Source organism: Prionailurus viverrinus, chromosome A3, assembly GCF_022837055.1.
Source record: "Prionailurus viverrinus isolate Anna chromosome A3, UM_Priviv_1.0, whole genome shotgun sequence".
NCBI lineage: Eukaryota > Metazoa > Chordata > Mammalia > Carnivora > Felidae > Prionailurus > Prionailurus viverrinus.
In genome coordinates, this window is record NC_062563.1 from 18791215 (window position 1) to 18803525 (window position 12311).

Consider the following 12311-nt stretch of genomic DNA (forward strand, 5'->3'; position numbering starts at 1 on the left):
TGAACTCTTACAGATTTAAAAAAAGGACAGTTTTTAAAATCGGCAAATGACATGAATGGAGCTTCACGGAGAGGTTATCCACACGGTCAGTAAGCATATGAAAAGGTGCTCAGCATCCTCAATTGCTAGGGAGATGTGAATTAAAGATGTGAATTAATTAAATTTAAAGATGTGAATTTAGCCACAAGAATGGCCAAAATTTTAAAGATTGACAATATTAAGTCACCTGGAACTCCCATACGTGGCTGGTGGGTATAAAAATTGTCAGAATCAGTTTGGAAAAAATTTTGACAACATTCATTAAAACCAAACATATAATCTACCTCATAACCTTGCAATTCCACTTTTTGGTATATATCCAAGATAAATGAGTGCATTTGTCCACCAAAATATACACAGTGTATATAAATGTTGGAAGCAACCCAAATATTCCTCAACAGCAGATAAATGGATGGTAGTATATTTATACAACTAAATACTATGCAGAAATATAGAAGAATGAACCACATACTATATAGTTCCATTTACATGAAGCTTAGTAGTAGGCAACACTAATCAGTGGTAGTAGAAATCCGAATAGTGGTTACTTCCAGTGGGGGCGCGAGAGCCTCCTAAAACATTGGGAATGTTATGTAACTTGGTCTAGGTGATATTTATACAAGTGGGTATGTGTATGTGTAAGAATTCATTGGTTGTACACTTGAGATCTCTATATACTGTATGTATGCCATACTTCAATAACTTTTAAAGTGTTATGTTAGCATATCTGGTAGTTCCTTGCTGAGGAGGACTATGGCTCATCTATTTCTGTAAGACCAGTGAATAAACCTAAAAGACAGTAAATAATGTGGAAGAAATTTAGGAAGGAAATGAAGTAGGAAATTAGGAAGGAGGTTTGTTCATTCATCTACTTTCTCTTAACCGGCACCTGTTCCTTTGTTGGTTGCAAGGTTGGGGTAGTGATCTTTGGCTTAAGAAAACTACACCAGGCTCTGGCCCTTTGCCGTTGGCCATCCTGACAGTATGGCTAGGTCCCAGTGTATGAAGAAGGAGGAGAATTTTTAATTAAGTGACGTAGATTAAGAATATTAACTGTCTGCAGTCTGTAGCCCTGGTGAGTTAGATGCTTTATTTCCTCATGTATTTCCTCTCTCTTCCTCTTCCTTGTATTTAGCATTAACAAATATATACTGGTCACCCACTGGTGCCTGGCCTTTTCAGGGCTTTAGCTATAGCAGTGGATAAAACAAATAAGGATCCCTGCCCTCAGAAGGTTTACATTATAATGGGAGAAGGCAGGCAACAGCCACCTGCCGCCTCTTCCTTTCCTTACTTGTGCTTAAGAATCAGGCAGAACACTTGAGCAGAAAAACAAAAGCTTAGTCTGTAACCCCATCCCTTCTTCCTACTATATGGTACACACAATCAACTTGTCTTCTTTTTTTTTTTTTTAAATTTTTTTTTCAACGTTTATTTATTTTTGGGACAGAGAGAGACAGAGCATGAACGGGGGAGGGGCAGAGAGAGAGGGAGACACAGAATCGGAAACAGGCTCCAGGCTCTGAGCCATCAGCCCAGAGCCTGACGCGGGGCTCGAACTCCCGGACCGCGAGATCGTGACCTGGCTGAAGTCGGACGCCTAACCGACTGCGCCACCCAGGCGCCCCTCAACTTGTCTTCTTGTTGAGCAGTGGGAGTAGACTCTTGTCACTTTGGATTAACTTTGGCATGGCACCTAGCACCATGCCATGTGTCTAGGGGAATGTAATAAATATTTGTAACCTTTGGGAGCATCTGTCATCGCCTGCTGATCTCCATACTTCGTTTCTACCATCTGCCCTCCTCTTTCTTTCTTTCTTTCTTTCTTCCTTTCTTTCTTTCAGTACTTTTCTGGGGAAAGTTTGATTTTATATACCTTTATATACCATTTTCTGTAATGGTGTGGCTCTGGGACAGGCGAACCCCTGGAATGGGTAGGACCGAAGACAGTAGTAATGCAGCATGAAGTCATCCTTGGGGAAGTTCTGATCAGGAACCCAAGTTATTTTGGGAGCTACGGCTATTGTGATGAGCATTCTTCTCATTCTGTTCTGAGTACCCTGTTGTGGACAAATACTAGATCTGAGGAGGTCATATAGTACATACAAAACCTCTGAAATAGGATGGCTCAAATAAAGACCCAGAAAGAACATCAAACATAAGAGTGTTCTGACTCAACACATCCTTTTTAAGTTTGTAATTATTTAATCAAATACTCTGTAGAGAGATTTCATGGAGATCAGGAGCCTAGAAATGTTGATGTGTAGCCGGGGTAGAAAGGAAGAAATTAATTTGTTTTGAGTTAGGATTTATAGGCAAAGGATGATGGGTGAAACAGCCATTTCCAGACACAGAAGGGAAAGACGGTATCGTTTAGTAGAGAATAATTATGCCTTGCATTTGCATAGTGCTTACTGTTCCAAAAATATTTTCACATACCGTTTTATCCTCCCAGTAACCCAGTGAGATAAGTATATTTAACTCCTATTTTAATAGATTTGGAAACGAAGACGTGTTAATTGACTTACCCAAAGTCAGTAGCTGGTAGGTGTTAGAAATAGGACTCTTTGCTTCTAAGGCCCCCAGACTCCTTTCTGTTACACCTTTCTGAAAATTTTATGCAGCAACACGTAGGCAGGTTTGGCAGAAAAGGGAAGTCCTGGGACCAATTTTAGTGATGCTAAAGGCAGATCTGAAATTAAGAGTCTGAGAAGCCGTATAACTTCTCTGCTTATGTGGAAGGGGAGGTGTTAGGTTGTGTCCAGATGTTAGAATGTTTGTGATCTTTTGATCACTCTGTGGACTGATAGGGAGGAGGCCTCAGCACTCAATGGTGAACTTTCAGACCAAGTAGTACCTGCTATAGCATTTCTTACAGAATTATTTCTTGGATTCTGTGGTGCCAGTAATTTTCTTTCTTCTTAACCTCTGTCTCCAGGAGCCTCCAGAAGATGACGCAAACATCATTGAGAAGATCCTGGCATCTAAGACCGTCCAGGAGGTTAGTGGCTTATGTGTCAGCTTTTATATCACAGGTTCTCTCCTCTGTGAAGAGAGATTTGGCTAGACAACCTGGAATGGTCCTGATTGGCCAGAGTGAGAGCAAAGCAAGAATATTGTCTTGCTAGTCATTCTTTTATTCTTTTATTCTTTATTATTCTTACCCCCATGGAAGATTTTAGGTCCTAAAATTCTTAAATATTTGAGTATAGCCCCAAATAATTTTTTCCCTCCATTGTGATGCTAGCAGAAGGCATTTTTGTCCCTTAGTTTCTGCAGCCCAGGGAAAGTCCTCAGGGGGCCAAGAAGAGAACATGGAAAAAGAGCCATATTGAAAACATTTGGATATTGTTAAAATGTCAATACTACCCAAAGCAATCTACACATTCAATGAAATCCCAATCAAAGTTGCACCAGCATTCTTCTCAAAGCTAGAACAAGCAATCCTAAAATTTGTATGGAACCACAAAAGACCCCAAATAGCCAAAGTAATATTGAAGAAGAAAACCAAAGCAGGAGGCATCACAATCCCAGACTTTAGCTTCTGCTACAAAGCTGTAGTCATCAAGACAGCATGGTATTGGCACAAAAATAGACACATAGACCAATGGAATAAAATAGAGACTCCAAAATTGGACCCGCAAAAGTATGGCCAACTAATCTTTGACAAAGCAGGAAAGAATATCCAATGGAAAAAAGACAGTCTCTTTAACAAATGGTGCTGGGAGAACTGGACAGCAACACGCAGAAGAGTGAAACTAGGCCACTTTCTTACACCATTCACAAAAATAAACTCAAAATGGATGAAGGACCTGAATGTGAGACAGGAAACCATCAAAACCCTAGAGGAGAAAGCAGGGAAAAAAACCTCTCTGACCTCAGCTGCAGCAATTTCTTACTTGACACATCTCCAAAGGCAAGGGAATTAAAAGCAAAAATGAACTATTGGGACCTCATCAAGATAAAAAGCTTCTGCACTGTAAAGGAAACAATCAACAAAACTAAAAGGCAACCGACGGAATGGGAAAAGATATTTGCAAATGACATATCGGACAAAGGGCTAGTATCCAAAATCCATAAAGAACTCACCAAACTCCACGCCCAAAAACATAATACAGTGAAGAAATGGGCAGAAGACATGAATAGGCATTTCTCTAAAGAAGACATTCAGGGCCACCTGGGTGGCGCAGTCGGTTAAGCGTCCGACTTCAGCCAGGTCACGATCTCGCGGTCCGTGAGTTCGAGCCCCGCATCGGGCTCTGGGCTGATGGCTCAGAGCCTGGAGCCTGTTTCAGATTCTGTGTCTCCCTCTCTCTCTGCCCCTCCCCTGTTCATGCTCTGTCTCTCTCTGTCCCAAAAATAAATAAAACGTAAAAAAAAAAAAAAAAAAAAGACATTCAGATGGCCAACAGGTACATGAAAAGATGCTCAACGTCACTCCTCATCAGGGAAATACAAATCAAAACCACACTCAGATATCACCTCACGCCAGTCAGAGTGGCTAAAATGAACAAATCAGGAGACTATAGATGCTGGAGAGGATGTGGAGAAATGGGAGCCCTCTTGCACTGTTGGTGGGAATGCAAACTGGTGCAGCTGCTCTGGAAAACAGAGTGGAGGTTCCTCAAAATATTAAAAATAGATCCACCCTATGACCCAGCAATAGCAGTGCTGGGAATTTACCCAAGGGATACAGGAATGCTGATGCATAGGGGCACTTGTACCCCAATGTTTATAGCAGCACTTTCAACAATAGCCAAATTATGGAAAGAGCCTAAATGTCCATTGACTGATGAATGGATAAGGAAATTGCAGTTTATAAACACAATTGAATACTACGTGGCAATGAGAAAGAATGAAATCTGGCCTTTTGTAGCAACGTGGATGGAACTGGAGAGTGTTGTGCTAAGTGAAATAAGTCATACAGAGAAAGACAGATACCATATGTGTTCACTTTTATATGGATCCTGAGAAAGTTAACAGAAGACCATGGGGGAGGGAAAGGGGGGGAAAATGTTACAGAGAGGGAAGAAGGCAAACCATAAGAGACCCTTAAAAACTGAGAATAAACTGAGGGTTGATGGGGGGTGGGAGGGAGGGGAAAGTGGGTGATGGGCAATGAGGAGGGCACCTGTTGGGATGAGCACTGGGTGTTGTATGGAAACCAATTTGACAATAAATTTCATATTAAAAAAAATAATAAAACCACAGCTACCAAAAAAAAAAAAAAAAAAAAAGAAAGGAAAACATTTGGAGGGTGGGTTCTTTAGATATCTCAGGACCATTGTGGAGATCCAGAGAGTATACCTGGAGTGAAACATATGTTGTCACTGGTGAGAACATAGCTTTATCTTCAAATACTTATGAGAGCAAACTTCCTTACTTTGAGAGTGGGCACCGCTGATGTTTCGGGATGGTGGTCAGGGGGTGTGCCGGAGACCTGTGTTTTCACTTGCACGCCAGGCTTTGGGCCTGACAGCTTTCAGATCCTGGGCCGATTTGGGTTTATCAGCCGAACACTGTCCCAGCCTGGACCTTGGAAGGACACCAGAAGGATCATTTTCTTTTTTACCTTCTGGCTAGCTGTGCATTCATCCTTTGGGAAAGCTGCTCAGTAGCTGTCAGGAAAAGAAGGGGGAAACTGAAAACATCCTCAGGAAGTCTGTACGAAAATCAAGCAGAGGTGTTGATTTACCTGTTTTCTTGTGCAACGTCAGGGCGATCTGTGGGGGTCTGAGCTGTTAACTGCTTGCTGTTGATTGCAGGTTCACCCCGGAGAGCCCCCATTCGACTTGGAGCTATTCTACGTTAAGTATAGAAATTTGTACGTGTTCTTCATATATTATTTGTATTTGGATTTTATATGAATAAAATTTCCTTTCCCTCATCACATCACTTTCTGTATTTTCCAAGAATGGCCCCTGAGGCCTGACCTGTGGATTTGACTGACTCAACTTCACCTTAAGCAGTAGTACTTACCTTTGGCTGTGCAGATAGTCACCGGGGAAGATCTTGCTCCACTCAGTACCAGCTGACTCAGACTCTGGGAGTAGATCCCAAGGACTGGTGCTTATTAAAAACTCCCCAAGCCATTCTCATCTGCTCCTGGTGGAGAACCACTGTCCTGTAGCTCGCACTGTTTCCCTCTTAGATTTTTCTTTCTTCCTCTGCCTCGTGCCCACTTTCACTAATGTGTGTTAATGACAGCTTGCCCATGCCTACCCTTCCTCTGCTCTCAGGCAGTTTGTGTAGAAGCTGCAGAGGGATCGGTCATTTGGAATTAATCGCTGCATTGTTTTATTTTGTTGTCCGGTTAGTGCAAGGCCCTTCGCAGCCTAATCTCTGGCAGTTTCACCACAAACTGCTACTTCTGGGTTAGTCACCCTGTTTGCTGAAAGACTGTAGGGCTCAGTGGTGTGGTGGTTTGCACTTGTCTCACAATTTGTGTGTCTTTGGACAGTTCCTACTTGCATTGTAAATGGGCCACAATGGAAGAGCTGGAAAAGGATCCTCGCATTGCACAGAAGATCAAGCGATTCAGGAATAAACAAGCCCAGATGAAGCACATTTTTACTGAGGTGAAGCAATATTTGCCAACTATTTGACCACTACTCTTCTTGTAGTATTAAATGCTGAGTTTAAGTTTCTTTAAGTCAAAGTTCTGTGCAGAATTATTGCTCAAGTCATGTCGCTAAATGTGCACTGATTGGCAGCAAAACCAATCCAGGTTTAAGCTGAAGGAAAAAAATTATCCACCAAGTTATGACGATCGAGCCTTATAAACTGGCAATTCATAAGAACGTGTATCTTGGTCAGAAAATCTATAAATAGCTAGGGTGAGAGAAATGTGCGCGCAACTCTTTTCATTCCCTCCTCCCCTCACTTCCCAAAACGGCAAGTTCCAAAGGACTTAAAGTTTGAATGTAAAAAATAAAAACAAAGCTAAAATATGAGAAAGGAAATAAGTAACTTTATATAAGCTTCAGTATTTCTTTTTTTTTTTAATTTTTTAAAATATTTATTTTTGAGAGAGAGAGATAGAATGTGAATGGGAGAGGGGCAGAGAGAGAGGGAGACATAGAATCTGAAGCAGGCTCCAGGCTCTTGAGCTGTCAGCACAGAGCCTGACGTGGGGCTTGAACTCACGAACTACAAGATCATGACCTGAACCAAAGTTGGAGGCTTAACCGACTGAGCCACCCAGGTGCCTCTAAGCTTGAGTATTTCCAAGTATGGTACCTATAGCGAGAGGAACGATTGATGGATTTTGACATTAAACAAATCTGTAATGTCTATATATTAGAAAATACTTCATACAAATCTTAAAGTAAATAGGACATATGTGCATCATGTACATACGCATATTTCCTAACTATATACTTATATATGTGGCATATGTTCTTTTTATCCGGTGAAGGAACCTTCCTGCTTATACATACATATACACACACACGACAAATAGCTTTAATGATAAGAAATGCTTATCATTAATCATACAAAACTGTGGTCAATTTCACTAGTAGTCAAGGAAATGCTAATTAAAATAGAGATTTTCTGGTTTTTGTTTACCAGATTATTTGAAGGTTTTGTTATTTTTTTTAATGTTTATTCATTTGTTTTGAGGGAGAGTATGAGTGGGGGAGGAGCAGAGAGAGGAAGAGAGAGAATCCCAAGTAGGCCCCACACTGTCAGCGCAGAGCCTGATGCAAGGCTTAAACTCACAAAGTGTGAGATCATGACCTGAGCTGAAATCGAGAGTCAGACGCTTAGCCGACTGAGCCACCCAGGTCCCCCATGAAGGTTTTAGAAATAAGTATTACCCACCGCTGGGGAGGGTGTAGGGAAGATATACTCTTGTGTACAGTGGATGGGAATATAACCTGGTAAGACCTGTCCCAGCAGTATGGCAACAGACATGAAATATCTCAAACTATTCACATCCTCTGTCCCAGCAATTCCAATACTGTCATGTATTTTAAGGAAGCTAATGAGTCTTTGTGCAGAATCAAATGTGACATTCAGTCATTTATATTGGTGGAAAATTGTGAACAAACAGAATATGAGATAGCAGACATTTGCTAGATTATGTATGTATCCCATAGAGCAGAATATTGTGCAGCTAGGAAGAATGATATCGGAGAACATTGTTAATGACCTAGAAGGCGGCTTTAGCGCTATCAGCTGTTGTTAGTTGAAAATGTCAGGCCTCCTCAGTGTGTGTGGCAGCTCCAGTATGGGGAGTGGAGGGGAAAAGAGGCACCATAGCAAGGCATGGAAAATGTCGTCAATGTGCATCAAAATGTGCCGTCATTTTCTCTGGTTAATGGGATCACGGTGACTTTTATTTTTTTCTTTTCTGTGTAACACGTACGTTTAAATTTTTGTGCAGATAACTTTGAAAAAAAGAAGGGATAAAAGTTACTCTTAAAATGTAGGGGCAAGCACTAGGTCTCGAGTGCACTCAGGTGCCCTGAAACCATATAGTACATCGCTGCAGTACTTAATCAGCTCCTTCTGCGTGTTGTATTCCTTCTCCACAAGTGACAAAAAATTATTTTAGGATAATGTCAGTAAGCATTCTTCTTGTCCCAGGGTGCGGTCCTTTGTCCTTAGCTTTAGTGTTTGGCCCCAGCCCTCTCCAGGATTGCTTTAAAGCACGTGAGGGCTGTTTCTCGTGGCATTGTTCTTCTCATAAAGGACTGGGGAAAGAAGACAGCTGGAATTGGAAAACCATCTCAAGGCCCCACTGGATACTGTTCTCCTTCTGCTCTTGGAACATTTTATCTGCACCTCTATTTTAGCAAGTATTTGCTGTATAGTAACTTGTTTACATGTCTCTTTCTTCCATTTTAAGTCCAGTGAGACAGACAGGGACATGTTTTCCTTGTATTTCTATCCCTGGTACTAGCCACAGGGTCAGTGCTCAGGAAATATTTGGCTGCCCCCTTGGTAAGGGGGTGAGGTTGCCTTATGCTCTTCCCCTGCTCCAGACTCTTTAGCACATTTTCTTGAAATAAAGTCCACAGTCCTTAATATAGCCTACAAAGCCCCGTGTGTCTGTTTTCTGCTTTATTCTCAAGGGAGAGATTTTGCCTGGGCTGGGAATAGAGAGCCAAAGCTATGTTCAAGTGTATAGAAATAACATACCAGGAGCTCATAACTCCCGTAGGGAGGAAAGACTTTTGAGAAGACCAGAGGACATCTTGAGATTAAGGAAGAGGAAAAGTGGGGAGTAGTTCCTATAATATGGTCTTCAGTCTTGACCTGTTCAACGTTTTTATTAATGACTTAGGTAAGTGATATTCTAATAAGATCAACAATAACTTAGTTTTGAATCGAGCTTCTTCATATCTATTATTTCTAGCTGCTTTATGTAAAGGAGGCTCAGGCTCGAGAGGCTAAGACTTCCATGCTCCGCAGGGGTAGAGGCCTTCTGGCTAAGCCCAAATTCCTGAAAACCAGACCCAACACTGGGAGAATAGATGACAAAATCAAAGTTCATGTTTACTGGACAGGCTAGGATGAATGAAATAGAATGGCAGTAAATAAATGTAATGTTATACATTTGTATTTTTAAAATCTTTACAACTTCTGGGTGGGGAAAATGACTGACTAGCAGTTCTAGGGAGAAAAGATAATGCCCATTAAATTACAAGTTTCCTGTTGGCCAGGAGTAGGCCGTGCAGCTGCTTAAAAAGCAACGGTAATCTTAGAACATACCAGCAGAACAGTCCTGCTGTGCCTTTTCTTTCATTCTTGAGTGTTCTGTTCCTTTGGGTATCAGGGTCCAGTGGGGGACTTTGGGGACCTGAGTGCAGCTGCAGGAGGACTGTAACACTGGTAAAGGAAGCACAGCTGAGTGTTGTCAGCAGATGTGGAAACTGGACTGCACGGTCCTAGGAGCCTGGGCTCTTGGAGCCAAACTACCAGGGTACAGGTTACACACACACACACACACACACACACACACACAGAGCTTGGTGGCCTTGAGCCACTTGCATAAGCTCCTTCAAACCCACTATCCTTCTCTGTGTAAAGCAGAACCCCTAATAATATCAGCTTCACAGAATACCTGCAAGGACTAAATGACACAGTGTTTACAGAAGTGCTTAACACGGTGCCCGGCCCACGGTCACTGTTCATAAATGTTAGCTCTCTGCATCATTAAGGGAACTAGAAACTTGGGACCCAAACAACAGTTGAGCACCTTGGGTAATTTCACCCAGATAGGGTAGAGATTGTTGAAGAGCCAGCATAGAATGAAAATTAACTTTGTTGCGCTCCTGTGGATGAAGCAGTGACACCAGCGAGCCCCCATTACAGGAAGGAAACTAGGCTGTAATTTAATAATAATAAAGATAAAGATCATGATGCCACCACTAAGCAGGCAGAGGTAAAGCTGTCTTGGCAATGGGTCAGGTCTTAGAGGGCAGTAAATTCCGAAACAGGGAATAATGGAATCTGAGGGAGGGTTGCCAGGGATGTTATAAAAAGTATTCCTGTGTTGAAGCTGAAACTAGATAGCCCCTAAAGTGCCTTCCAGCCAAAGGGGCAATAAGAACATTCTAGCAGTCCAGGAGGAGGGCTTCTGGGTAAGAAAGTCCTGGGTAAGTGTTGCAGTTCACACAGCTCTGTGGCTTTGGTCACATTACTTATTTAACCTCTCTGAGTCAGTTCCCTCATCTGTGAAGTAATTATTGCATCTAGTCCATAAAGTAGTTTTGAGACATAAAGCACTTAGCATTACCCTGGGCACACGTTAAATATTTCCAAGTGATGCTTATTGTTGTTTCATAAGTACACTTTTTTGGGAAGCATAATGTACATGAAGGTAAACAAATCCTGAGGGTGCAGCTCAGTGAATTTCTACCAAATAAACACACCTGGGTAGCCACCACTTAGGTCAGGAAATAGAACGTTATCAGTCCCCCAGAAGCTTCCCCTCAGGGGCGCCTGGGTGGCTCAGTTGGTTGGGCGTCCAGCTTCGACTCAGGTCATGATCTCATGGTTTGTGAGTTCGAACCCACGTCAGGCTCTGTGCTGACAGCTCGGAGCCTGGAGCCTGCTTCAGATTCTGTGTCTCCTTCTCTCTCTGCCCCTCCCCAACTTGTGCTCTGTCTCTCTATGTCTCTCAAAAAATAAATAAATGTAAAAAAAAAAAAAAATTTAAAAACAAGAACCTTCCCCTCATGCCTCCTTCCAGTGTTTATTATTATTATTGGCTTATTAAAAGAAAAAGAAACTAATTCTGAGTGTCCAAGGGTTATCTTTGTAATGAGAAGCAGTAAGAAAAAAGGAATTCTTGTGCTGGTTTTTGCCCAGTACTGTAATGACCTTTAGGGAAGTTTACATCTGGCCCTGATGTAACCTGGAAATTCAGTCACAGCAGGGTTTGGGGACAGGGAAGAAATGTCTGTGCTGTGACTTTTATTCACAAGCTACCCCTTCCATTGTGTATTTCCTGATAAGGCCCAGAGTAGGGGGTGACTTAAAGATAAAACACAGAGTGTTGGTTTTGAGGGAAGGGGGACACTTTCTAACTCTTCTCCTTTGTTTGTACTAGCCTGATGAAGACTTGTTCAACCCAGACTATGTAGAAGTTGATCGCGTCCTGGAGGTAGCCCACACCAAAGATGCCGAAACAGGAGAGGTGGGTGTTTGGCCATTTTGACTCACTTATAGTGTCTTCCCTTCTTACTACATGTTTTGCTTGTTTTGTTAACATGTGGTCTTCGTTTTAATGGCATTCATGTGTTACCGGGTGGGTTTTCCAGTGGTTGGCCAGAGCACGATTGGCTCCTCTAATCCAGTAGCTGCTATCCTGTTTCCCACCAGGAGGTGACGCATTACCTGGTGAAGTGGTGCTCACTGCCTTACGAAGAAAGTACGTGGGAACTAGAGGAAGATGTGGATCCTGCAAAAGTTAAAGAATTTGAGTCTCTTCAAGTTCTCCCTGAAATTAAGCATGTGGTAATGTATCCATGTCGCTGTTTGGCACCTCTTACAACATGTAACTTTATGAACTTGGCAGTCCTGGATGTCTTTTGGGCTGTGCTCAGAAGTGGTCTTCATTGGTGCCTTCCCTTTGGCCACTCTCCATTGAACCTGCAGTTCAGACTTTGCTGGCACTCAGATCAACATTAGATCTAGGCTCTGTTTTGATGTGTGTGACACTGAAAAATGAATATGAGCTTAGGTTTCTTGGTATATGGCTGCTATATGGAGTCAGGAAGATAGAATGTGTAAGAAATGCCTGAAATACTGTTTCCTGT

At 42.1% G+C, this 12311-nt stretch overlaps 1 protein-coding gene across 4 annotated transcripts in view; it reads left to right on the forward strand.

Moving 5' to 3' along the window:
- Nucleotides 1-12311, forward strand: part of CHD6 (chromodomain helicase DNA binding protein 6) — a 206698-nt gene that overhangs the window by 99842 nt on the left and 94545 nt on the right. For all 4 annotated transcript variants that reach the window (XR_007150819.1, XM_047852262.1, XM_047852265.1 and 1 more), the window contains exons 6-10: nucleotides 2978-3040; nucleotides 5805-5863; nucleotides 6500-6617; nucleotides 11603-11689; nucleotides 11875-12009. Coding sequence is in view for 3 of the 4 variants with exons in the window: in XM_047852262.1 (XP_047708218.1) it covers nucleotides 2978-3040; nucleotides 5805-5863; nucleotides 6500-6617; nucleotides 11603-11689; nucleotides 11875-12009 (462 nt within the window). In the remaining variant the exon portion in view is untranslated. The remainder of the gene's footprint in view (nucleotides 1-2977; nucleotides 3041-5804; nucleotides 5864-6499; nucleotides 6618-11602; nucleotides 11690-11874; nucleotides 12010-12311) is intronic.